Raw genomic sequence first — 27,192 nt, forward strand, 5'->3', positions numbered from 1 at the left:
GAAGCCAGAAGGGTATGATTCTATCTCCATTGATTTCCAAAATTGAAGTCATGGGATGGACTCGGTTGGTAGTGTCTGCTCTCATGGACTAGACATATGTATGTACCTGCTTCCTGAAAAATCACAGACGAGACGTCATGAAACCTCAGAACTTACCAACACAGCTTCCGATCATGCGAACTTTCGACCTGCTTCCTGAAAAATCACAGACGAGACGTCATGAAACCTCAGAACTTACCAACACAGCTTCCGATCATGCGAACTTTCGAGTGAGTAACACGTTTAATTCTCATCTTTGAAATATACCCACCACACATTGGAAACTGAATGCATAATTAAATCCAAATTACGTACAGGGTGCCCGGTAAAAACTAGGTCAAGCTGAAATTAATACCTTCGCACCGAGAAAATAATGCAGAAATGACTGGACCATGATAGAATAACAGGAACTATTAGGTCAGCACAGTGTCTATACGTACGTAGAATACGTACATATATGTAGACAGGGTAACACTGAGACTGAGATGTTTTCGAGTAAGTAGCTTGTAAGGATGATCATTTTGAAGAAAGTGTATCAGAAGATCAAAATGCTCTTACCTATTAGGTCAGCACAGTGTGTATACGTACGTAGAATACGTACATATATGTAGACAGGGGAACACTGAGACTGAGATGTTTTCGAGTAACCTAACCTTGGCAAAAAAGAAGAAAAAACCCATACTTAAGTAATTTATTTTAAGCTGTCACATCGAACTACATATTTTAAAGCTGTAACACACTATCATGACTAATTTCGTCAATTCTCATGTTTCGTTTAGTTCAAAAATTAGAACATTATTAAGGCTATCTAAAGGAAAGTATGGTGTATGTAGGTACATGGTACACTGGTACATACTCGTAATTGGTTTAGGTTTTCGCTTTAGTTACCTATAGGTACCTGTAAAGAACAATACAGTGCACTTTTTCATCTCCACATTTTACAGATATTTCAAGTCGGAGCTCTTACCCCTAACCTTGGCAAAAAAGAAGCCAAAACCCATACTTAAGTAATTTATTTTAAGCTGTCACATCGAACTATTTTAAAGCTGTAACACACTATCATGACTAATTTCGTCAATTCTCATGTTTCGTTTAGTTCAAAAATTAGAACATTATTAAGGCTATCTAAAGGAAAGTATGGTGTATGTAGGTACATGGTACACTGGTACATACTCGTAATTAGGTTTAAGTTTTCGCTTTAGTTACCTATAGGTACCTGTAAAGAACAATACAGTGCACTTTTTCATCTCCACATTTTACAGATATTTCAAGTCGGAATTAGTTTTCTTAAGTTGAATGGATGAATGGTATGTAATGCCCCGAAGGTCAAAACATCTTGATGTACAATGAGATTACTCCTAATTAGAGGACAATTGCACGGTATTTCAACTTGGCAGGGTGCAGTACACTTCTTCCATTTCCGTGTATTGTCCGTGTAAAAGTATTAGGTCAGCACAGTGTGTATACGTACGTAGAATACGTACATATATGTAGACAGGGGAACACTGAGACTGAGATGTTTTCGAGTAAGTAGCTTGTAAGGATGATCATTTTGAAGAAAGTGTATCAGAAGATCAAAATACTCTTACCCCTAACCTTGGCAAAAAAGAAGCCAAAACCCATACTTAAGTAATTTATTTTAAGCTGTCACATCGAACTATTTTAAAGCTGTAACACACTATCATGACTAATTTCGTCAATTCTCATGTTTCGTTTAGTTCAAAAATTAGAACATTATTAAGGCTATCTAAAGGAAAGTATGGTGTATGTAGGTACATGGTACACTGGTACATACTCGTAATTAGGTTTAAGTTTTCGCTTTAGTTACCTATAGGTACCTGTAAAGAACAATACAGTGCACTTTTTCATCTCCACATTTTACAGATATTTCAAGTCGGAATTAGTTTTCTTAAGTTGAATGGATGAATGGTATGTAATGCCCCGAAGGTCATAACATCTTGATGTACAATGAGATTACTCCTAATTAGAGGACAATTGCACGGTATTTCAACTTGGCAGGGTGCAGTACACTTCTTCCATTGATTCTCGCCATTGGTCTGTTTGTGTGTTGAAACATTTTCGCTTCCACTCGCTGGTGTTTTGTACTAAATTGACCAAATAATGAAAGTAAACAAGAGAGGTATTTTGATTCGTGATATGAAATAGGTTAAGCTAAGCGCAGCACAGATACCAAGGCTGACTTTATGTGTGGCCTCCAAGGGTTTTAAAATTCTCACGCCACTATTTAGTTTCCTTGTTTTATCTTTTTCTCACTGTTTCGTCTGATTTGTACTGACCTTGTCTAGCATTTCTAAAACTTTGTCAACTTTTAAGTTAAGTGTCGTGGCCTCCAAGGGTTTTAAGATTCTCACGCCAATCTTTAGTTTTCTTTGTTTTATCTTTTTCTCACTGTTTCGTCTGATTTGTACTGACCTTGTCTAGCATTTCTAAAACTTTGTCAACTTTTAAGTTAAGTGTCTTACGTACGTATTGTATTGATGCATCATTTTTAGCTTCTTTTTCAACCATGTACCTCTGTACTACTGTCCGCATAAGAGTAGTGAGTAGGCATACCTATAACTCGGTCTCTTTTTCCTTCGCCTCTTCTCGGAAAAATCTGTCTTCAGCTCATCCGTCCATATTTGTACATTCCGGTTGCCTTGTACTACAACAATGTTGTCATGTTTTGTGGCGTTCTTCTTGTAAAACTATTTCGTATTCTCATTATTTACATCCAAGCACTTCTTTTGTTGTTGAAGAAACATTTTTTTATAATCGTAAAATTTATTACTATTCTGATATTTTCTAATAGTTGAGCTAACGCCGCAATCATGGTAAAAAAATGCATTTTGTTACAATAAAACACTATAATATTTTTTTATCATGATAGCTTGATGTTTCATGAAATGTGAACACTGATTCTCTAATGTTCACAAGTTGGTAGTTTTCATATTTATTGCCTTTCTTGTTTCCTCTTGTAATAATGGTTCTGGCTTTGACGTTGAAAACTTATGACAGTAATGGCCCTCATCGTATTGAAGGAATAGTGAAAGTGACGAAATGATGTGTAGATTTAGATTGTCCTTTGTGTACAGCGCGCAGCGGGCTCAAAGGTTGAAGAGATTATCAAAGTCATCTTCATTCCAGTAATTTTCTCAAACATGAAACATGTTTCTATATGATTACCAGATTGCCTAAGATCTAAGAGACAGACCTAAACAACTGACCCTCTCAATTTTAGGAAAACAACCTAGACATCTAACAAGATCTTACGCTTGATATGAAGGTGCCTAGATATTTCATATTTGTTTTTAGCTATGACCTTTTTTTCTCTATCCCCATGTTAAATGGCTTAAGTACATAAATCACAATTAAGCATAGTTCTCTATATGGCCATACGGTTACAACATAACATCTCCTGCACGAGAATGGCACATTTAGAACATCGTGCATGTAAGGTTGAGGTGCTGTACATGGAATCTTATGTTGTTTAAATGTACGAGTGGTATATCTGTGCATACAATGTAAATCTTTCTTACTTTGTATGGCGTATATGTTTAGGGTATCTTGAAAATGGACGGTTAAAAGACTAACTAGTCGCCGCTCGACAGGTTTAGAAGAAACATCATTCGTAGATTACGTAGGTACTTACATGTTTGGTAGATTTAACCAGATGGTATATCAGAAATTCACCTCTTTGTCGACGATATTAACTAAATCAAAGGCAAAATTGGGTTTAAACACTTAGATACGATATAGAAATACACAACATAAACTACGTACAAACTGAGGTACCGATCAAAATCGGTTATCCAACTTGAAATGGCTCTTCTTGAATAATATTGCTAATTTTGCACAATCTATTTTCATTTACAGTTCAACGTCCCCGCACAAACCACCCTGTATGAGGATAAACAATTTTGGTTTTCCACTCTGTCTGGTCAAACTCTTTGCCTCATATCTCAAACAGCGTAAACTTCGCGTCAGGTATGGGAACTTTGGTCTTTGGCACATTTCCTGGAAAAGAATATATCAGTAAGTTTGCGATTGACACGAGGAACAGAAATAGGAATGGTTCAAAAAATCAAAAGTAAGGTATTGTTCAATGTTTACAGATACCTACTAGCTGATATGCTCCTACTAAAAAAGCTCCTATAATTCTCAATCACTATCGGTAAGTGCGATTATACCCAAACAAAACACCCGTCAATCTTTGCTCATTAATAAGCTCTTACCTGAAAAGTCCACAGTAGTTCGTTGCCGGATCGAAGCTCTGTTCTGGAGGAATGACTCGGTCCAGAAATTTGGGTGTTAGCGTGAGAGAAGAGATGGCCGCCAAGAACCAGGCATCACCCAGTCTGCCCGCCTCAAAGTCGAATCTGCCCTGTAGGGAATCTTCGGAGTAAAACTTTGGTCTTTGGCACATTTCCTGGAAAAGAAGATACCAGTAAGTTTGCGATTGACACGAGGAACAGAAATAGGAATGGTTCAAAAAATCAAAAGTAAAGTATTGTTCAATGTTTACAGATACCTACTTCTAAATTTTTTTAGCTTGATAAAAAAAAAAGGAAAGAAATTAGTTTCACCAAACATTAAAATTTATAGAGCAATCAGCGATCACAAATAACAAACTTCTCCTAAACTTTTAGAAGGTTACGCCGATCATGGAAGAATACGAACGAACAAACCTTGAAATGATAAAATTTAACTTTTACTGAACTAGATTTTCGTATCTACTAGCTGATATGCTCCTACTAAAAAAGCTCCTATAATTCTCAATCACTATACCCAAACAAAACACCCGTCAATCTTTGCTCATCAATAAGCTCTTACCTGAAAAGTCCACAGTAGTTCGTTGCCGGATCGAAGCTCTGTTCTGGAGGAATGACTCGGTCCAGAAATTTGGGTGTTAGCGTGAGAGAAGAGATGGCCGCCAAGAACCAGGCATCACCCAGTCTGCCCGCCTCAAAGTCGAATCTGCCCTGTAGGGAATCTTCGGAGTAAAACTTTGGTCTTTGGCACATTTCCTGGAAAAGAAGATACCAGTAAGTTTGCGATTGACACGAGGAACAGAAATAGGAATGGTTCAAAAAATCAAAAGTAAGGTATTGTTCAATGTTTACAGATACCTACTTCTAAATTTTTTTAGCTTGATAAAAAAAAGAAAAGAAATTAGTTTCACCAAACATTAAAATTTATAGAGCAATCAGCGATCACAAAGAAATAACAAACTTCTCCTAAACTTTTAGAAGGTTACGCCGATCATGGAAGAATACGAACGAACAAACCTTGAAATGATAAAATTTAACGAGATCGTTCAACAAAGATAAATTGGAATTAAAAATGATCTTGCAAGCTTTCGGAACAGAAGATACCTTTGAGGAATGATTAATAATCTCAGGAAACTAGGAGCTATAAATAGTAAAACTGACAAGACCATCAAGGACAAAGATGATGTTACTTTTTAGCAATTAGGTTATCTACGTACATAGGTTGGTCTAATAAGCCAACGGGTGATAATAAAAGACTTGATGCTGTGAGTTTGACTTTTAGTGCTAATATATCTTGCAGATCTGGTGAGGTCGCAAATGACTCAGAGCAGAGAATGCCCGGAGATCCAGGGTAATATACATATAGGTACATACCCCGTGCAATTGATATACATAGCTCGATATCATTGCGATGTTATATCACTTATTGATATATCTTGCAGATCTGGTGAGGTCGCAAATGACTCAGAGCAGAGAATGCCTGGAGATCCAGGGTAATATACATATAGGTACATACCCCGTGCAATTGATATACATAGCTCGATATCATTGCGATGTTATATCACTTATTATTATTTTATGTTCTGGATGAATGGGTTCGCTTCATGTTGCGCGTAATTAACATGTTCTACCTGGTGTTAGTGATACTCAATCTAATAGCAGCATAGGCGGAAAACATTATTCTCTTTGCCATTGCCTGAGACTTCTTGATGTAATACGTTCGGTTGCCTCCTTAATTTATAACTTTATTTCAGTCCTCTGCAATTGTAGTATGTTCGCCTGCCAGCAATGCAAGCTCAATGCTGTGAACATTATGTAACAACTAACGACGAAAAGAACCTAAATTTCCATATATCTATGAAAACGACAAGGGTGAATCGGTCCCTATAATCTCCGCTTTTGGCCATCGATTACTATCTTGGAGATTTTACCTTGAGAGTTGTCCCTAAAATCTGGAGGTTGGTGGTTCGAGTCCAAGTCAAGTCATAAAATTTATCTGAGTGTAATAGCCGGGGAACGATATTTGTGACAAGCATTTTAATACGTTCGGTTGCCTCCTTTATTTATAACTTTATTTCAGTCCTCTGCAATTGTAGTATGTTCGCCTGCCAGCAATGCAAGCTCAATGCTGTGAGCATTATGTGTCGGTCATCATTCCCATATTACTGTAATTTTCATTTTTACTTACCTGCAGTTTGGATCTATGCTAGAAAATTCCTGCAATCAAATTCAAATCCCTTGGATCTAGAGCAAAGCGGTATCTTGATCAGTATTTATCATTTTGCCTTTTGGTCATCAAAAGAATTGGTTATTAATTCAAGTTCAAGGAGGCGTTCCATTGTTCTTGCTTGTGATTGAGACATCATACCGATTGTTTGAGCGCTTTATACTTTTATAATGCCCATATTACTGTAATTTTTATTTTTACTTACCTGCAGTTTGGATCTATGCTAGAAAATTCCTGCAATCAAGTTCAAATCCATTGGATCTAGTGCAAAGCGGTATCTTGATCAGTATTTATCATTTTGCCTTTTGGTCATCGAAAGAATTTGTTATTAATTCAAGTTCAAGGAGGGCGTTCCATTGTTCTTGCTTGTGATTGAGACATCATACCGATTGTTTGAACGCTTTATACTTTTATAATGTACGTTTGTAAGCACACTATCATCATCCACATAAGGAAAACTCAATGAATGTCGGGGCACCCGCATCTAGTGCAAATGTCAACTGGGTGAATGACTCTCCTAATGTATTACATCCATTATCATTATCCTCCTTTCCATCATCTTTAGCACTTGTTAATCACTGGTACTTCACTTGTTCTTCGCACTCTTTCAACAACCAGTTATGTCTGAGAGACATGATTGTATAATTGGTTTTAAAAAATCCAGTATACTTACGAGTATGTTGTGATGTTGTTGTTAGCTAACGTCAAGAATTGACCATTAGGCCATTTTCTTGCGCGCATCCCAATATTTTCCTACAATGTTTATGCTGGCTTCCAATTCCAAGGCAGGGCAAGAATAAAGGTGAACAGAGTTCATGGATGATTTAAGGACCAGAGATGACGGTCAGGAGAGTCTTTGATGCCTGTCCTGTTTAGCTGCTGGGCTAGATAGCCGTACCCGGTGGGCATTTGGAAATGGGCCACGGCTGCTTTTCGAGGTAGGTTGGGTATGATATTGTTGTTTTCTACCAGCGGTTTCCATTTTTACTTTCCTTATCCTATAGGAAGGAAAGTAATGTAATCGGGTCAAATTTTCGATGGTCAGTTTTTAGTGTCAAAACACCTTTCCTTATCCTATAGGAAGGAAAGTAATGTAATCGGGTCAAATTTTCGATGGTCAGTTTTTAGTGTCAAAACACGTTTTGATGTCCCTAGAGCCTAAATCCAAACTTTCAGCCATTGGTCCGTGTGTGTGTCTGTCTGTGTGTCTGTCTGTCTGTGTGTCTGTCTGTCTGTAAACAAAATATCTCGAGAACGGCAACTAACCAACTAGGCACCTGATAATTACTTCAGTACTTACCTTGACATTTAAGTTGGAGTCGGATTAGAGTTCAGTTAAATAGTCTGAGTAATCTATGTAGTGACTTAACTAATGCTCGTAGAATAATGGATCGAGTTGGAAATTTGAATCCCCATTAGAACACAATTACTAGAAGCAAAGATTTGAAAAATTAAAGACCCGCCATCGTCAGTTATGTCTGAGAGACATGATTGTATAATTGGTTTTAAAAAATCTAGTATACTTACGAGTATGTTGTGTTGTTGTTAGCTCACGTCAAGAATTGACCATTAGGCCATTTTCTTGCGCGCATCCCAATATTTTCCTACAATGTCTGTGCTGGCTTCCAATTCCAAGGCAGGGCAAGAATAAAGGTGAACAGAGTTCATGAATGATTCAAGGACCAGAGAGGATAGTCAGGAGAATCTTTGATGCCTGTCCTGTTTAGCTGCTGGGCTAGATAGCCGTACCCGGTGAGCATTTGGAAATGGGCCACGGCTGCTTTTCGAGGTAGGTTGGGGATGATATTGTTGTTTTCTACCAACGGTTTCCATTTTTTACTTTCTATTACTACAGTATTTCCCTACGAGTATAGATACATAATTTTATGTATATGCAAATCCTATAAAAAAAGATGGTCTATTTGCCCTAGGTATAAATTCGACTTACGTGAGGTCTCATCCACACCAACGATTGTACAGGAGCTTTCTTATTCCTGAAGAGAAGTTTCGGCCCCGGTGGAAAATCAGGATCTTCATACAGGATTCCCTTTTCTCGACAGGCCCGCTTTATTGCATGATAGTTCGCCGTCTGCCGTGGTCTTTCTACTGTCCAATACCTGTGAAGATATCATGACAGATGTTACCTTTAAATCTATCCAAGTACATATTAAATTTATAGGTAAGCTAATCGTCCATCTTTAATGAAATATGTATTTTAACATTTTCTACCATTGATGGCAATTTTCAAAAGAAAATAACCGGAATAATTCCTGAAAATATAATATTAGTTTACATAGGTAGGTACCTACCTACATAGGTACTTAACGATAACGAGTTCCTATTTAGACTTTGTAGTCATTGCTGTTTGATGATCAGTTTTTGATCTACGGACCTATCTGTTTCAGTATCACAGATCTCAATCCATTAGGTACTTCAACGACTTCACTTGTATACAACTCTACGGTCAACAATCAGTTTCGTCAGAGAGTTATAACATCTCAACTGAAAGGATTAGGTGCAATCCGAAGTCAAGTGAATAAGATATCAACACAACTGGAACCTGGTTGCGCAGAATAAATCTCTTGCACCATCAGCAGAGCTTGAGAGGAGTATAAATCTCAATTATAGAAGCTCCAACAAAAAGGTTCATGATCCTAAATAAATTTTACTATTATTCGTGAAAATATAATTTTAGTTTACATAGGTAGGTACCTACCTACATAGGTACTTAACGATAACGAGTTCCTATTTAGACTTTGTAGTAATTGCTGTTTGGTGATCAGTTTTTGATCTACGGCCCTATCTGTTTCAGTATCACAGATCTCAATCCATTAGGTACTTCAACGACTTCACTTGTATACAACTTTACGGTCAACAATCAGTTTCGTCAGAGAGTAACTTATAACATCTCAACTGAAAGGATTGGGTGCAATCCGAAGTCAAGTGAATAAGATATCAACACAACTGGAACCTGGTTGCGCAGAATAAATCTCTTACACCATCAGCAGAGCTTGAGAGGAGTATAAATCTCAATTATAGAAGCTCCAACAAAAAGGTTCATGATCCTAAATAAATTTTACTATTATAAAACTTTGATTTAACATGAAAATTGCTGTGTAGAGCAGCAGCGCAAGGTAGTGCTGCAGAAGAGAAAATTCTCAGGCAATTGCCAAGGACACTAGATAAAGTTCATTCTTCCCATGAACTTCTTCCTTATGAAAGTCTGCAACAGTGGGACAACATTTACAATCCTTGCTGCATGACGACTGCAACTCCCGGATTTTTCCCGTAGCCCAAATTGAGACGAATTCGATCAAGAAGTAAATGAACCGTGTTTGGCATTTTCTTTCTCCGCCTCGAGTATTTCCAAGTGATATTTATTACATGAAATTACTTGGGTATCACGTAGGTAACTGCCTCGCTCCAAAGATGGTGTAGTAGGGTGTTCGGAAAGACTAATCTTCTAAAATCTTCTTCAATAAAGAACAAAAACTTGCTGTAGTAATTATATTCGCGGATATACATATCAACGGATTTGAATAAACTCAGCGGGGATCACACTTTTCATGGCTTGTCTAAATGAACATCAACACCTTTAATACAACAGTTGACCACGCGATTATCATTCCAATTTATACTCGCAGAATGAACCTGCTACAGAACTTGTTGAACCCCATTCACCTCGAGGCAGAATGCACTGCTGTTGTCTTATTATAAAAGGATGCTAACCGACTGTTTGCTATTTGATATCCAGCATGTAGTTGGCTGGACAATCCAGGTACCAGGTAGTTACTACTCAACATAGAGGTAATTGCTCAAATGATGCCCCCGCACCATCTGACGGGCAATGGAGCCGTATTCGTAGCGACTTCCGAGAATGTACATAGCAACCTTTGAGTCTGCACTAAGTTTCTGTCTCGGTGGTCAAGCGATCGGAGATATTCTTCAGAACAAGCGTGTTGCGAGTTCGATTTCCAGCATCCCAGTAGAGGTAGAGAATTTATGCCGATTTTAAACCGACTCGTGGCATTGAAATTTAGTGAGGAAGCAAGATTTTATGTAATTAATGATTAACACAAACGCATCTTTATTCTAATCTGTTTGTGCATTTCTGCGCAATTCATGTTGTGCAAAAATTCCTTCCTTTTAATTTTACCTTGAGAGAGTAGACTGCTTGTCATCTGGCCGGGTGGCATGTCCATTCATATGGCGGTGAGTGACGTCACCATCTGAAACAGAAGAGGAGTTGGGTTATTAGACTCAAATAAATGCAGTTTCTTTTTGTTATTATATCACAACTTTGGTGCTACAATGCTGCATGTTTCCCAATATCTCAATAATCCTAACATCCAATGTTTACCTACCATACTGGCACCAGTCGAACCTGGGTCTTCTGCGTTGAGCCCGCCGGGAATCGAACCCGGGTCTCCTGCGTGCAAGGCGAGCGCAGTGATCACTTTGCCATCGGAGCTGACGGGTCATTACACTCTTTAGCAAAATAATAAATACTGATGAGGACACCCATCTGAGTGATCTTCCTATGTCATATTTTCCCATTAAGTTAATGTCCATTAGATGTCCACGCAAGTCTACTGACTTTGCCCACCAGAAATAGGTGAGGATATACAAGCACACCTTATATGATGAATGACCACATCCTATGACTAAATGTACGCCCTTCTATAAGTTATGACACTTATGACGGCGTAATCTGCATACGATGTGTACCACAATGGATTTATTGGTTCTCACTAACTCTTCTAACTTCTAAAGATGCAAGCTATAACTGTTCAGTTCAAATTCCAAATGTGTACGTACGGTAAAATACGCACTGTAGTCCATAAATATTCTAATATACTTTGTTTACTAAACTGCTTAACATATTCATAGGGCTTCATGATCTCGGACAAGTTTATGATTCTGCTCTTCATTTTTTAGCAAAACTAGCAAGAGTAATTTTGTTATTATGTTGAATGTTTGATTTTGGCCAGGCGTTTCCAATTAAATCGGGTATATTAGGGTTACCTACTACAAGTATCTTTTATTATAAAATCAAGATCCATTCACTCATTCACATTTCACACATTGATCGCTCTATCTCCTGAACCACAACACCTAGAAAGCTGAAATTTGGTAGGAATATTCCTTTTATGGTCTAGGTTCTAGGTGTGCAATAAGAAAGGATTTTGCGGTAGGGAGCACGCAGCGCGACCGTAATTTTCATTATTTTCTACAAGTTCGACCATGCCTTTTCTACAAGTTTGGCCATGTCTCGGGATAATAGTGTATACTAGCTCACTTTAGAATACTTAGCCATGTCACGCGGCGGCTTTGCCTGCGATTTTCTTTGTAATTTTTAACAAAACCTCAAGTTTATTATTCTGTCACAACTGCCTACATATGTAGGTAAGTCTCATAAATTAAAAGATCAAATTTTAAAAATTCAACATAAGTAAACCTCTGAAAATCCTAATAATACATCCAGGAGAAGAATAATACATTGTTATTAGTGTATCCATTTTGTACTTGTACTTTATAGACCTAGATAATTCTCTGCTAATTCCTAGGAACATAATTTATTGGTTTTAGCCGTTTCAGTCTTAGCAAGTATTAGACTTGAAGTCTGTTCTGAACTAGGTTATCTTCCGAGTACATGAAACATGACTGCATGTTCTACTTTAAGTACATTATGCTGAAGTGTTGGGTTGATTTTCTTGGAAATGTTTCTAATGTTTCCATGGGTGAATGGATGAAGTAGAATTACATATTTCCATGGATGAATGGAAAATATTATTGGAGCTGTTATGCTGAAGTATTGGGTTGATTTTCATGGAAATGTTTCTAATGTTTCCATGGGTGAATGGATGAAGTAGAATAATTACATATTTCCATGGATGAATGGAAAATATTATTGAAGCTGTAGAATTACTGTGAATATTATTTTGAGATGTCAACAAGAGGTCGTCAAGTCATCAAACATTTTCCAATAAAGAAGCATTTCTGAACCCTTAAACACGAACCTTTGTCGGTCCATTGAAACTGTTCATCATGTATGAAAGAATGTTGTCTACAAAAAGTTTTGCTGGAAGTAGGTAAGTACATTATAACAGTTATACTGGATGCGATTATAAACTCATACAAGGAGGCCCGAGTACTCGTAGATTACCTACTGACTAATAAATACCTAACAGGTTCTTTTCAAGTTCATTTAAGATTGTTTTAAACGGTATTTGTTAAAAGTAGTGAGTTTACGTTACTCTGAGATGTGTATTGAGATCAGAAAACATTTTGCTACATTTAGTAATTTTAAATAGATTTCATGGCAGAATGGTAATGAACATACCTGATATCACAGAACGTTAATGAGAGGCGATGAAAAAATAGGTACCACGATGCTGAAAATAAGTACTTACATACTATTACATAGGTAGGTTTGTTACTGGTTAGTTAAAGCTGACCACCATGGGTTGCCACGATGCTACTTAAAGATAAGGGAGATGTGTATTGAGATCAGAAAACATTTTGCTACATTTAGTAATTTTAAATAGATTTCACGGCAGAATGGTAATGAACATACCTGATATGAATACTCGTATGTAAGAACGTTAATGAGAGGCGATGAAAAAATAGGTACCACGATGCTGAAAATAAGTACATACTATTACATAGGTAGGTTTGTTACTGGTTAGTTAAAGCTGACCACCATGGGTTACCACGATGCTACTTAAAGATAAGATAAAGAAACGAGGTCAGCATGAATATAGGTACGATTTCAACTATTTTTCAAAATGAGAACTCACACACGATATGAAACCGTAGAGTTTTTTTTTTTTTTTTTTTTTTTTTTTTAGAGGTTTGACAGAGGGAACTGTAACTGCTATGGTCTTATCGTCCCGAAATCGAAGAGAGAAGGAAGACAGGATAGGAGAAAGCCAGCCGTTCCGAGAACGAACATTATTCCATCAGGATAAAATCCTCCCCGGGCGGGAATCGAACCCGCAGCCTAGCGCTTAAAAGGCAGACGCACTACCAACTAAGCTAACTAGGCTGGCTTCCGTAGAGTTTAGAGACAGTATAGACAAAGTAAACAGGAAAACTTACAAACCAAACCAATATGTACAACATACTCGAAATACAGATTGAGCAAATACTCGTAATTAATACATATGTACGAGTATGAAATTAATAGATGATACCACAATATAATTTATGTTACAAATATGTATGCACATGGGAGATCATGAATGAATGTCTGCAGATGATTAAACATACATGAAGACAAGGAATGAATGGAAGATGGAATTAAATAATGATGCTAACGAGTGGAAAGTATTGGCAATGGTTCTAAACAAGGTATAGATAAGATTAGAACAATATGCAATCCTGGCAATTTGCTGAACACATTGTAATATTAGGAAGCTTATACCTACAATCTATTATAAACATTTCTGATGGAAAGTAAATGAGGACAATAGATAAAGGTTAATCTTTTTTCTCTTGAAAGTTGGTACTTATGTACCACAATTATTTTTGCATCTTGTTTCAAGTAATGCATTTCAATTTTAGACCAAAGTTTGCAGAGCTCGTCAATAATAATCAAAGCTGATCTTTGACATGCCCACAAGAGAAAGCATATGTACTAAAGTGCTTCGTATTCACATTAAATTTATTATGTATCTAATTGTTTTATGTCTGTATTATGTTGTATTGATTTCTTGAGTCATGTTACGGTGCATTGGAACCATCATTATCTGCTCCATCATTAAAACGTACACATTTTATTTCCATTACAGCAAGCAAATTGATATCTTCCGTCTTGGAAGGAACACTGAGAACGATTTTTATCTTTGAACTTTACTTGTCTCAGACTTCTAGAAGCAAACTACCAAGTTCTTCACAACCTTGTCTTACTTTTTTATTCCTAACCATCTTCAAAATCTTTGATAATAGGGGTCTTCAACACGAACAAAAGCTTTTTCAAGTTTAGAGCTAAGAGAAGCTGGTAATATTTCATCAAAAGATTAATGGAATATAGAATTTGGCAACTGATGAGATGTTGCAACCATGAAAAGTTCAATGCTAGTGGATGAACAATGAACATGAACAATGACTTATGATACCCTATCATGTTTCTGATGTAAACATGAATATACTTGCCTATTTTAGAACAAAATGCTGATACTTGAACTATTATGAAGATATCAAGTCGAATAATATGTCCAGTACTTTGTGAGCTTTTGTCCAGAATTCAATTTTCCATCAAAAGTGAGATCTTTTTAAAAACATTTTCTCAATCATGGAAACTCATAAACCTCGCCTATTATAGTTTTCCAAAAATATTTATATACTAAAACAAATAGGTCCTTGGATCTCGCATTGATAACCGAAATCCTACTACATATTAGTACGATCTTATAATCATTTCTTTCCAAAACATTGAAACTTTTGTTAGCTGCATTCATCCACCTCAAGTTTTTTTGAGTCCTACATTTCCATATAATTTTATTGCTGCTCTATGATACCTGTCGAGAATTCGGCACCAAATCTATCAGTCCGTATTCCTAGATTACCAAACCAATCAGTTATTATGACTCTACGTGGTTTATTCTCCTAACAATATAATATTCGGGTATTCTTCATTTCGGCGCATGCTATTCGAGAGGATTGTTTTATTGCGGTTTGCTTTTTTGATAGGCCACAACGTATCTTCGAACATACCAGGCTAATAATCCATCAAACTAGAAGGAATGTTCGCTAAATATAACAGAAGTGCTGTAGGATTAACCGAATACGCCAAAGTAGTCAGCGTGTTACGGTCAGTAATCAGCGCTCCCAGAAAGAACACGAGATACGAACCCGTGACTGCACAATGCTTTTTCCACAGAATGGATGTTAGAGATCGATATATTCGATATTATCAGGTCACCTCTAGTTGTAAATTTGTGATCGCCACTAACTCTTGATAAGAAAAATTCATTTATTTTGCTGATTCCCTGTCGATGTTGGCTACGCCGTTAAACGATACAAATCCCACGAATAATACTTCCTTCTATTTATAACCCAACTAGAAACAGTGACAACGAGGTTAATGTTTGTTGTTTTACTGATTCCTAGTTCCAAACCGAAAACCTGTGATCGATGATTCGTTTGTTCAATGAAAACCTCAATTCCTACTAACTCTTGATAAGAAAAAATCATTTGCTGATTCCCTGTCGATGTTGGCTACGCCGTTAAACGATACAAATCCCACGAATAATACTTCCTTTTATTTATAACCCAACTAGAAACAGTGACAACGATGTTAATGTTTGTTGTTTTACTGAATCTTAGTTCCAAACCGAAAACCTGTGATCGATGATTCGTTTGTTCAATGAAAACCTCAATTCCTGGTTTTGAGGTCCACTTGTTCAGCGTCTGGTGAGGAAACACCGTTTGTGGTAATGTATTTATGTAGCGGCACATTTAAACGTCGCTCATCATGTTTCAATGAAATAGTTTTCTTGTTAGTTGGTGCATTTCCTTCTATGAGCAACCTGGTACCGAGTCCTTATTATCGACGATACCTGCTCCTATGATCATTAGAATATTGCGCTTGAGTTTCATCTAATTCCATTGAGCCAGGGTAATCATTCGGTGGGCTCCAAAGATTTCTAGCATTTTTGAAACACCTTAGTTGTATTTTCCTTTCAGAATATCCCCTCTTCTGAAACTCGTTTCCCTTGATTTCTAAAAATGAACTTGGTGTCTTGGCGAAATATGAACTTCCAATTAGTTCTTCCGTGGTTATTGATGTCACCTGCCATGCAGGCTTCGGATGTTTAAATTGATATGTCACACCTCAGGTTAATGTATGATCAGTTGATCAGTGATCATATATTATATTGAACAAAACCCCTTGAGGTTTCTTTCTTGATAACATATTCACATATTACCTACTCGTATGTAGGTATGTGTATATTGATATACATACCGTTCTTCATGAAGGTTCTAAAACCAAAGTGACCTGCGGTCTTACAGCGTCTGTAGCAACTGCACTTTGCGGACTAGGACTAATTCCGCATCTGACCACAATGTTTAAATTGATATGTCACACCTCAGGTCAATGTATGATCATGATCAGTGATCATAACAAAACCCCTTGAGGTTTCTTTCTTGATAACATATTCACATACGAGTATTACCTACTCGTATGTATGTGTATATTGATATACATACCGTTCTTCATCAAGGCTCTAAAACCAAAGTGACCTGCGGTCTTACAGCGTCTGTAGCAACTGCACTTTGCGGACTAGGACTAATTCCGCATCTGACCACACATGGTGAGTTATCTATGAGGTATAACTTGAAGCTTGTAGCGCACAATACCTAGATATATAATATCTAATATCTTCTGTTCGGGCAAATTCCAACCTTGAACTCCGACACTCCATGAACAACATTCAAAACACCAACTCAAAACTCGTGTAGCAAAAAATAATAAAGTTGTCTGATTAAAATATTAAACTGAAAATGTATCTCGGTATAATGGTCGTAATCGTAATAATAAAATTATGATAATATTCTTCAGATTCTTCAAAAGGCAAGTAGGTAGATAATTATGTAAATGTGTTTGCCTAGTACTCGCATTATGCTCATAACAACCCATAATGTACAGATACACTCCAGAGCAGCGATGTTGCTGATATAATAACTCAATAGGAGTCGAGTGCCTCTATAACTGTATCTTGAACAAACACATTTGAATGAGTTGTACAAAGAATACGGAGGGGGTAATACGTTACTGTAATGTATGAACATGATTCAAGGCTCCACAGGGCGTCCCATAACCTACCGTGCTTGAAACAATAGCGTTTTGCGTATGCAATAGAATGGATAGGTTACCTAGGTAACTAATGTGAGGTATTCAAAACAGCGCTGTGTTAATTGGAGTAATTATTGTTTAAATGGAATCGCAAACCATTGTCTTCAGAGCGCTTTTTTTTTTTAAAAAAAAGAGGTTTGACAGAGGGGACTGTAACTGCTATGGTCTTATCGTCCCGAAATCGAAGAGAGAAGGAAGACAGGATAGGAGCCTCGGTATAATGGTCGTAATCGTAATAATAAAATTATGATAATATTCTTCAAAAGGCAAGTAGGTAGATAATTATGTAAATGTGTTTGCCTAGTACTCGCATTATGCTCATAACAACCCATAATGTACAGAGTTGTTACAGATAAATAAATAAAAAAGTTAAACAAATTTATTAAGATAAGTCCATAAAAGAACAAACTTTATTCTTGCTTGTAAAAATATACCAAACACGTTTCTTACCTCTAAAGTTTCATTTTCTGTTGACTTTAGAAATTCCTACTAGGTTTATAGGATTTGATTAATGTTGTCCATTAGATTCCCCTTCTATTTCTGACATTTTTTTGACAATTCAATGTGCCATACGATAACCAGTCTGGCAAATTTGGCATCCTCCTTGTATCTTCTCAACTATTGAGAATCTTCTCAATAATCTTCCCTGTCTTATCATATTTAGGTTCCAGTTCAATTTGCAATCCTTTTTCGATATCTGTTCTATACTTTTCTTCGATAGTTCTTAGCTACCTACATACATATCCATTATCCACTCGAAGAGAGTCTGAGAATATGTTTTGAGTTTTATGTTCCTTTTATTGATATTTGACACAATTTTATTATCATTTAATACGATTACTAGCTTTGTAAATTGTGTACTATGTATGATTTTAAATCGGACCGATGTAATTTATATCCACTCGAAGAGATTCTGAGAATATGTTTGGAGTTTTATGTTCCTTTTATTGACATTTGACACAATTTTATTATCATTTAATACGATTACTAGCTTTGTAAATTGTGTATTATGTATGATTTTAAATCGGACCGATGTAATTTTATCTTCAACATCTCTTAACAAAGCACCCACATTATTATTTCGGAATAACTTATGGATAATGAATCACAAGTCAATAGCATTGGTATTCAGATTTGCAAGGGCGAGCAAAATAAATGGAAATACATATAGGTAGATATAGATTTTGTGGATCATAATCAGCAGACCAACATAAACCTAAGCAATAGGTACCTAGCAGAAGCTTTTTAAACTTATTCTGAAACGTCACAGAAAGAAGAAGTTTCCACTCCACAATAAAGAAGTACCTATTTTGCTCTTAGATGAACTTGAGGATCCTCACATTAAATCTACCCTAACCAAAGTTTTCATTTCATTTACGTGCTCGTTTTTCTCTCTTGCATGGAAGGCACAATAAAGAAGTACCTATTTTGCTCTTAAGATGAACTTGAGGATCCTCACATTAAATCTACCCTAACCAAAGTTTTCATTTCATTTACGTGCTCGTTTTTCTCTCTTGCATGGAAGTATTTTCTACTGGTTACTCTCACAAGTGTAGATAATCTTTTTCAATCCAATGTTTCCGTCTTGTCTGTTTTACTTCCAGTGTTCTCATTCTCTCAGTTTCATATCAAATGCTATCCCATTATGCCATCTACATAGATACTGATCTCATATCTCCTCAGAAATACCTATAAAGTTGTTTTTCAACGTCAGATCGGTACTCTGGACATGCTAATAACAGAGGTTGTACTGATCTCATATCTCCTCAGAAATACCTATAAAGTTGTTTTTCAACGTCAGATCGGTACTCTGGACATGCTAATAACAGAGGTTGATTTAATAATTTAATAAACTCTTTTTTGTTCAATTACTTAATTAGGTATAGAGTTAGTTAGGAAAGGATATTATCACCCTCCCCCTTAGATAGAAAAGAGCTGGAGAATCTGAAGAATTTGTCTGGCGGATTCATTTATTTAAGTCCAACCCGAGTGACCAAAGTTTACTTACAAAGGTACAATATGAAAACGGATATCTACGAGTATTATGATTGTTAGTGGAGATGACAAATTCTCCCTTCCGTGATTATTATAGGCCGACGTGCATTAACACCTAATGTTAAAATTGGTGGAGATGATAAATGCACCTTATTTTAATAATTTAATAAACTCTTTTTTGTTCAATTACTTAATTAGGTATAGAGCTAGTTAGGAAAGGATATTATCACCCTCCCCCTTAGATAGCAAAGAGCTGAAGAATCTGAAGATTTTGTCTGGCGGATTGATTTATTTAAGTCCAACCCGAGTGACCATAGTTTACTTACAAAGTTACAATATGAAAACGGATATCTACGAGTATTATGATTGTTAGTGGAAATGACAAATTCTCCCTTCCGTGATTATTATAGGCCGACGTGCATTAACACCTAATGTTAAAATTGGTGGAGATGATAAATGCACCTTATGCGTTGATGTTCAATCTCAATGCACTGTTAGTGGAAAATCATAAATGGTGGAGATGTTTTATACACGTGTTAGTGGAGATGCTAAATATTCACTGCAGTTGTCTGAGACACCAGAGTTTTGGGAATTTTTCAAAGATTTTATTGGGACTCAGCGCAAAATAAAAGTAAACATATCTTTGTACCTTTCCGTTTTTATTTTATTATTTTTTGAGAAAGAGAAAGCCATTGAAACATCATTATCATCAATGGCTGATAAATCTTATATTATAAGAACAAGAACTCATTCACAGTTCACATTTCATAGTTCACACACTGATCGCTCTATCTCGATAACCACAACATAAAAATAGTGCTTATTTATACTGCTCGAATAGGACTGAAAAGTCCCTTTACTCTAGCAGTAGGCTACTACTATTATTGTGGTCAAATTCTCAAATTATATTGAGGATAAAATTCCATACCTCGGCTGGGATTGAACCCACGCCCTCCTGTTTACCAGGCGAGCGCCTTGACCACTACACCACCGAGGCAGGATATAAACATGAGTGCTAGATATGTTTGTTCTTTATCATTGTATTAGGTCTTATCGTCCCGAAAGCGAAGACTTAAACTTAAAAGTCCCTTTGCCCCCGCAGTCTACTGTCGTTGACAAAATGATGAATCGTGTTCAGACAAGACCAACATTATTTCAGGGACAGTCTTTCAATCATACTCGTATGTTAACGCGGATCTCTTTGTCTATCTTTTAAGATGTCATTTTGAGCCTAATGGTAGGTCGAATTTTCAGAGTGTTCTACGCAGAAAGACAGGTTTTCGCGCAACGTTGTAGGTACCTCTCGTGATTTCCCCCGCTAAAATATTATCGTTTACAAAGGTTTAGCAAAGTGGAAGAGCAAACTGATGAAAGCATGACAAATTTAAACAAGTTAAGAACAAATTCTGATTTATAGATTATTTTAAAGTTTAAAAACGTGCCCCGAATTTTTTCAGGGGACAAAAACGAAAATTCGGGAAAAACGCCCCATATAAACTGAACGGGACGCCGGGACACCCCCTGAAATTCGGGACTGTCCCGGCCAATTCGGGACGTTTGGCAAGCCTACTCTTGTCAGGACCCCATTTGCTTCCAACCTTTCTTCACACAATGTTTGCATCATACTCTATTCTATTTCGAGAAAAAAAAAGTTACCTGAATCCTGTTTTCTTTCACCTCTTCCTACTTCAACATGAAAAAACTCATAACTTTGTGAGCGTAAGGGAAAAGGAACTTTCTTTTTCCGTTCTATCTCTAGCCTTTGATGTTTGAAATTCGGCACGCTTGAATTATTCAACAATGCCATTATTTTCTTCGCAAAGGCAACACATGTTTCCGCGCCATATACCTTCTTGTAGACACACTAGTTCTCTCCAAAATTGAAAAAAAGAAAACATGCCATAGAAGAGTATTCTTGCTCATGTTTGCAATATTATTGATAAGTTCTCTGCTGGAGGAGTTTTTATTCATGTGTATCAGAATTACCTATTTGAAAAGGACTTTTTCTTTGTATTTTCGCTTGGGTGTTGGCTGACAGATTTCAATCATAAATGATCAGTGTCTTTGAGATTACGTGGATGTTTCGTTCCATCTTTGAAAAGGTTATGAACTCTTTTAATATTTCGGCATTGAAATCGCCTTCTCGTCTCATCTTTAACACTTCATCAAACCCACCTCCTTCGTCAATACTCCAACAAGGCACCTTCAAGCGAAAATTTTCAAGAGAAAAATGTAACTAATGCCATAATCTCATATGAATCTTCTGTATCCCTGACATGGCTTATTCATCACAACAAATTCAAGGGAAAGGAAAAGATTTTTCTATTTTTCTCTTTTCCTTTTTTTCCCTTCCAAAACAAACAACTTTCCCTTTTTTTCAACCTTGAGGGAAGAGATTTATCCCTCTCCATTACATCACGTAGCTCATATTAATAATAATGTCTCGAATGGCTGTGTTTATATTTTTCTTATGAAGGGTATCATGGAATTTTTTTTCTGGATAACTGGTGAATACTTGGGGTATGTTTTCTCCGCTTTTCTGCAGATATAATGAAGCCTATATCTTGTTTCTTTGGGAAGATATCTTAATGCTACTCAGTAACTCACATCTTTTGTTTACCTTGAATCTTGTATTCTTCTGTATATGTCTTGTTTCTTTGGGAAGATATCTTAATGCTACTCAGTAACTCACATCTTTTGTTTACCTTGAATCTTGTATTCTTCTGTATATGTTTGCTGAGTGAGTTAGGGGATTTTGAAAAGAGTTCTGACGTCATCTATGTATGTATGTATTATGATGGAATAGGATGTGATATTCTTATTCTGAACGTAACCAGGATTTTCAATTTCTTTAATGCTCTTTACTGAAATGTTATTTCCGACCCCCTTATACAAGGAGGGAATACCTTGAAATTCCCTTGGAAAAAGTTGGAGCGCTATCGCTATGTAAACAGCCTTCATTACCTACCACAACTTGGAATCGTCCTCGATTCCCTATGAATAGATCAGTTGCGCTTACTTGGGTGATGTTTCAAAGTCATAGAGCAGGAAAAATGAGGACCAACGGAATTTTTCTTTTTCTTGAAGAAAAAACATATAGGTAAAGGAGGAGAGAGATATTCTCAAATCCAATAATGTAAGACAACCTAGAGGAGAAAAGAATAAAAAGAACAATCCTACAAAATGAAGGCACAAATACAGGAAACGAAACGAGAGTATGTAAAACAATTCCAAACAAGAAGAGAAGGGAGCAAAGAAGAAGAGAAGGGAGCCCTTGCAATCACTGAGGACGTGAGAGACATGGAAAAAGAAAAACAATTTCTATTGAGTATCGAAAGAGAAATTACTGACGCAAAATAAAGGTTAAGCAGTGTCCACACATAGTCGACGTCGCCGATCGACGGCCAAACCTTTAGTCGCCGACTGAAACCGTACACTGCCTGGAAAACATAGATTCATTTCGTCGATCGACGGCGTCGACTATGTGTGGACACACATAACCGACCTCGGTGTCTATCTACCTCGGTGGTGTAGTGGTCAAGGCGCTCGCCTGGTGAAAGGAGAGCGTTGGTTCAATCCCAGCCGAGGTATGGAATTTTATCCTCAATATAATTTGAGAATTTGACCACAATAATAGTAGTAGCCTACTGCTATAGGAATTGACCTTTTATTAAAAATATTTTCCCAATTGCAACTCCTCCATTCTCTTGCTCGCTAATTCTTCTGTCTTCTCCTACATGGAATAGGAACGGCAAAACTCTGTTTGGAGGCAGGGCCGTATTTAGGCTACCCCCCGAGCTTTTCTTCCTTTACTGTTGGGATACTCTTTGGAAAGTTGGAGCATCCCCCCTACCCCCGGTACATCACTGCTTTGAACTCTCGGGGTCCCCCTCTACAAAATCCTTCATTCTTTGAGCTCTAGGGACCCCCCGCGACAAAATCCTGGATAAGGCCCTGTATTCGAGGATAAAAATGTCATATGAGCAGGTAGGTACAACGGAATTAGTAGATTCAGCTGATACATATTTCATGAGGGCACGTAGACGAAAAAAAATATACACGGGCACAAGAAATTCAAAAATGCAAAAGGTAGGTGCCCGTTCCAGAGAACAAAAAGGCAAAAAGAATAAAAGGCAAAATAAGAAAAAAGAAGAAGAAGAAGAAGAAGAGGAGGAGATAAAATTAAATTTTCGACCTTTTAAAGTTACTTTTTTCGTAGTTTTGACCTCAGATTTGGATTTTTCACAACTTTTTACGTAGGAATCGACCTTTTATTAATAATATTTTCCCAATTGCAACTGCCCCATTCTACATTCTACTGACCCAGAAATTAATATTTAGAAAACATATTACGGTCGTGTCACATCCTTGATTCCTTAGTACGAATTATGATCTACGGTTTCCTCTTATTTACTCAAACATATTATAGTTTTATAAAACATCATTGCTAAATGAAATAATTTTACCTCTCTTTTTACCACTGATAGGAATTGATAATTATTTTTATGTGTAATAGGTACCTATCTTTTTTTTTTTTATCAATAACGAATAAAATTAGCTTTATTGTTTCCATATTACCTAATTCAGGCAGGTGTATCTAGAATTTCCCATTCTTTGTAAGTCTTCAGTAATATAGAATACGTTCTAGTATTCCCAAATTATAAAGCAGCATCCATACTTTAGACATTTCAAATCGCACACTAATCGACATTATCGAAGTCAATCGACATTTACCGAAACACGTCCAAACTATCACTTTCTTTTTCAGTCCATCAAATTACATTGATCTTACCTAGTTTATATGGGTTTCAGTCGATGTCGATTGACTTTGGTCGCTATGTAGTGTGGACGCACCTTGAAATCTAAAAGTGCGTCTACATGGTGCGCCGCGGTAGAGCTGCCGAAATGGAGATCATGGGTGTGCGCCATAAAAATGAAAATGTTTGTCAGCTATGGTGAGCTAAAGACTAAAGTTGTTCATGTTTTGTACCTAAGTGTAAAAAAATAAATAAATCAGAAATAGGTACCTAATTTGCATAGCTATTACCTAGGTAGTCTTAGGCCAGCCACTCACTATCAAGTAGACTGACAGGTCCACCTGATAGAGATTTTTTTTAAGAGGTTTGACAGAGGGAACTGTAGCTGCTATCGTCTTATCGTCCCGAAATCGAAGAGAGAAGGAAGACAGGATAGGAGAAAGCCAGCCGTTCCGAGAACGAACATTATCCCATCAGGATAAAATCCGCCCCGGGCGGGAATCGAACCCACGGCCTAGCGCTTACAAGGCAGACGCACTACCAACTAAGCTAACTAGGCTGGACTAGAGACTATGCTTTCTCCTACAAAATAATGGAATTCGAGTGATGGGGGCATGAAATTTATGAAGTACCTAAATAAATTAATTTAATTGAATTTGATAGATATTTCTCCGATCCCCTTCAATATATTGACACATTCACAAATTAAACATTTTTCAAGGAAAATTGATTTATTTTCCTCGTTTGCTGTTAGCATTTTGTGTTTAATCTCATTATATATTTTGTGTTTACATTTTACTGTAAATTACTGATTATCTCAAATATCCAAGTCAAGAGTTGTAAAACATGTCGTTACATGTGTTACTTGTCAAGATTGACATTGCTTCATTGATTATTCGATTTGCTCATTTAATATCTCAATAGTCTACTGTTGGGTAACATTAAAGTGTTTACAAATATACCTACAACCTACAACGCAACCTATAACAACAACTAGCCCCATAAGCCCCAGTTATTTAGAAAGGTGTAACCACTACTCAAGTGTTCCCATTAGCATCTTTGTAAAGGTGCGTCCATACTACAATCGGCCAAAGTCGATCGACATCGAATGGAACCCTAAAGGTGTGTCCACACTGTGGACACCCGTCGATCGATGTGGATTGGCGTTAATCTACATCGATCGACGGCCAGTCGACTATGTGTGGACACACCTTTATGAAGTAAGATAGATTAAAAGATTTTGATGAAACGAAAAATTAATACCGTGGACGTGGTTTAGGAGATGTAGATTGACATGTAAAATGCAGATTCTTTGTGTTATTATATGTATCACAACTTTGGTGCTCACTGCAGCATTGTGGGATTTTTCCCAATATCTCAATAATCCTAAAATCCAATGTTTACCTACAATGCTGGCACCGGTCGCTATGCACATTTATATGTCATAGCTACTCATTTTCCTCACGAGGCTGAGTGGGCCCCGCAACAGCCAGTCACCTGGGCTGGCGGTTAGAGCAGAGGTTTGTTTGTGAGTGAAGTTTGATGGGTCACACCCATTCAATCACTTAGCTTGGTAGCGCGTCTGCCTTGTGAGCGCTAGGCCACGAGTTCGATTCCCGCCCGTAGTGGATTTTATCCTGAAGGGATAAGGTTCGTTGTTCGTTCTCGGAACGGCTGGCTTCCTCCTATCCTTCGGGACGATAAAACCTTAGCAGTCAGTTACAGTTCGCTCTATCAAACGTCTAAAAAAAAATAAAAATAACCTTTAACATGAGCCGCCTGTTCTTGTCAAATTAGCATAACTCCGAACACTTCTACATGAGATGTGTTAATTACTTGTGATGACCAGGTTCATTTCGCTAACTACCTACCTGACACACTCGCGCTAGTGCTAATCATTGTGTTTACAGAGCTCATTACAGGAGTATTGTTTTCCAAATTGTTTGCGGACATCTCACGCGAAAACTGGAAATGTCGGAAACTTCGTAGGTACCTTATAGAGAAATTCTGTGTTATACTTTACCGAAATTATTACCGTCGCCAGCGCTCCGAATACTAAAAATAAGCAAACTACTTGATATTGGGAGGAGTCAGCTCCCATGGCGTAGTAGTCACTGCGCTCGCCTTGCACGCGGGAGACCCGGGTTCGATTCCCGGCGGGGTCAAGTTGGCGTAGTGGTCACTGCACTCGCCTTGCACGCGGGAGACCCGGGTTCGATTCCCGGCGGGGTCAAGAAATTTGTATCTGCCAAATGATTGATTCCGTGACTGGATGTTGCGGGGCCCGCTCAGCCTCGTGAGGAAAATGAGTAGCTATGTTATATAAATGCGCATAGCGACCGGTGCCAGCATGGTAGGTAAACATTGGATTTTAGGATTATTGAGATATTGGGAAAATCCTACAATGCTGCAGTAAGCACCAAAGTTGTGACATAATAACACAAAGAAACTGCATTTACATTATTAATTTTGTACTTACTTTTCGTGTCCTGAGGTGTCACTATTAGTCCATTATGAGATTTATGAGCCATATCATGTTCCTTTCATCCGATTCCCACTTTCCAGTAATTAGATACATAGGTACCCAGTTCTGTAGTACTGGAAGCTGGAAAAATGCAAAAGTTTGGAGTCATTATCACAGAATTGTAACCTGCCTCTGTATCATTCTGTAGTTTAGTGCTCCAACTCAAATTCAGTGAATCATTGGGAACTGAAATATTCAATGTGCTATTGCTGTTCCCAGAACGGATCCTATCTATTTATGATAAGGTTCGCCCTAGGAGGGAATCGAACTCGCAAACAAGCGCTTACAAAGCAGACGCTCTACCTTGCAAGCTAATTAGACTGGCTAGTACTTTGTAAGGACCGAACTTGGAAATTTCCTTCCAAGATGGAATCTAGGGGAGCGCGGGGTACAACAGGACAGGTTGAAGAGGGAAGTGGAGTACAATGGGATAGGAGGGATCCTAACGTCTCCATTTTGATAATAGAAAATAAATGACAGTTTTCTTTCTTAAAAAACGAAAAAAAAAGAGAAAAAAA

At 37.2% G+C, this 27,192-nt stretch overlaps 1 protein-coding gene across 1 annotated transcript in view; it reads right to left on the bottom strand.

The window, feature by feature from the left end:
• The window catches only part of LOC103521221 (calpain-1 catalytic subunit-like), a 58,007-nt gene that overhangs the window by 19,090 nt on the left and 11,725 nt on the right, over window positions 1-27,192 (bottom strand). Inside the window, exons 2-4 of the mRNA XM_026831985.1 lie at window positions 10,694-10,766; window positions 8,486-8,654; window positions 4,873-5,066 (exon numbers count right to left, since the gene is read on the bottom strand). Of these exons, the coding sequence (XP_026687786.1) occupies window positions 4,873-5,066; window positions 8,486-8,654; window positions 10,694-10,743 (413 nt within the window). The 5' untranslated portion in view covers window positions 10,744-10,766. The remainder of the gene's footprint in view (window positions 1-4,872; window positions 5,067-8,485; window positions 8,655-10,693; window positions 10,767-27,192) is intronic.

This window comes from Diaphorina citri, unplaced genomic scaffold (genome assembly GCF_000475195.1).
Source record: "Diaphorina citri unplaced genomic scaffold, Diaci psyllid genome assembly version 1.1 scaffold73, whole genome shotgun sequence".
Classification (NCBI taxonomy): Eukaryota; Metazoa; Arthropoda; class Insecta; order Hemiptera; family Psyllidae; genus Diaphorina; species Diaphorina citri.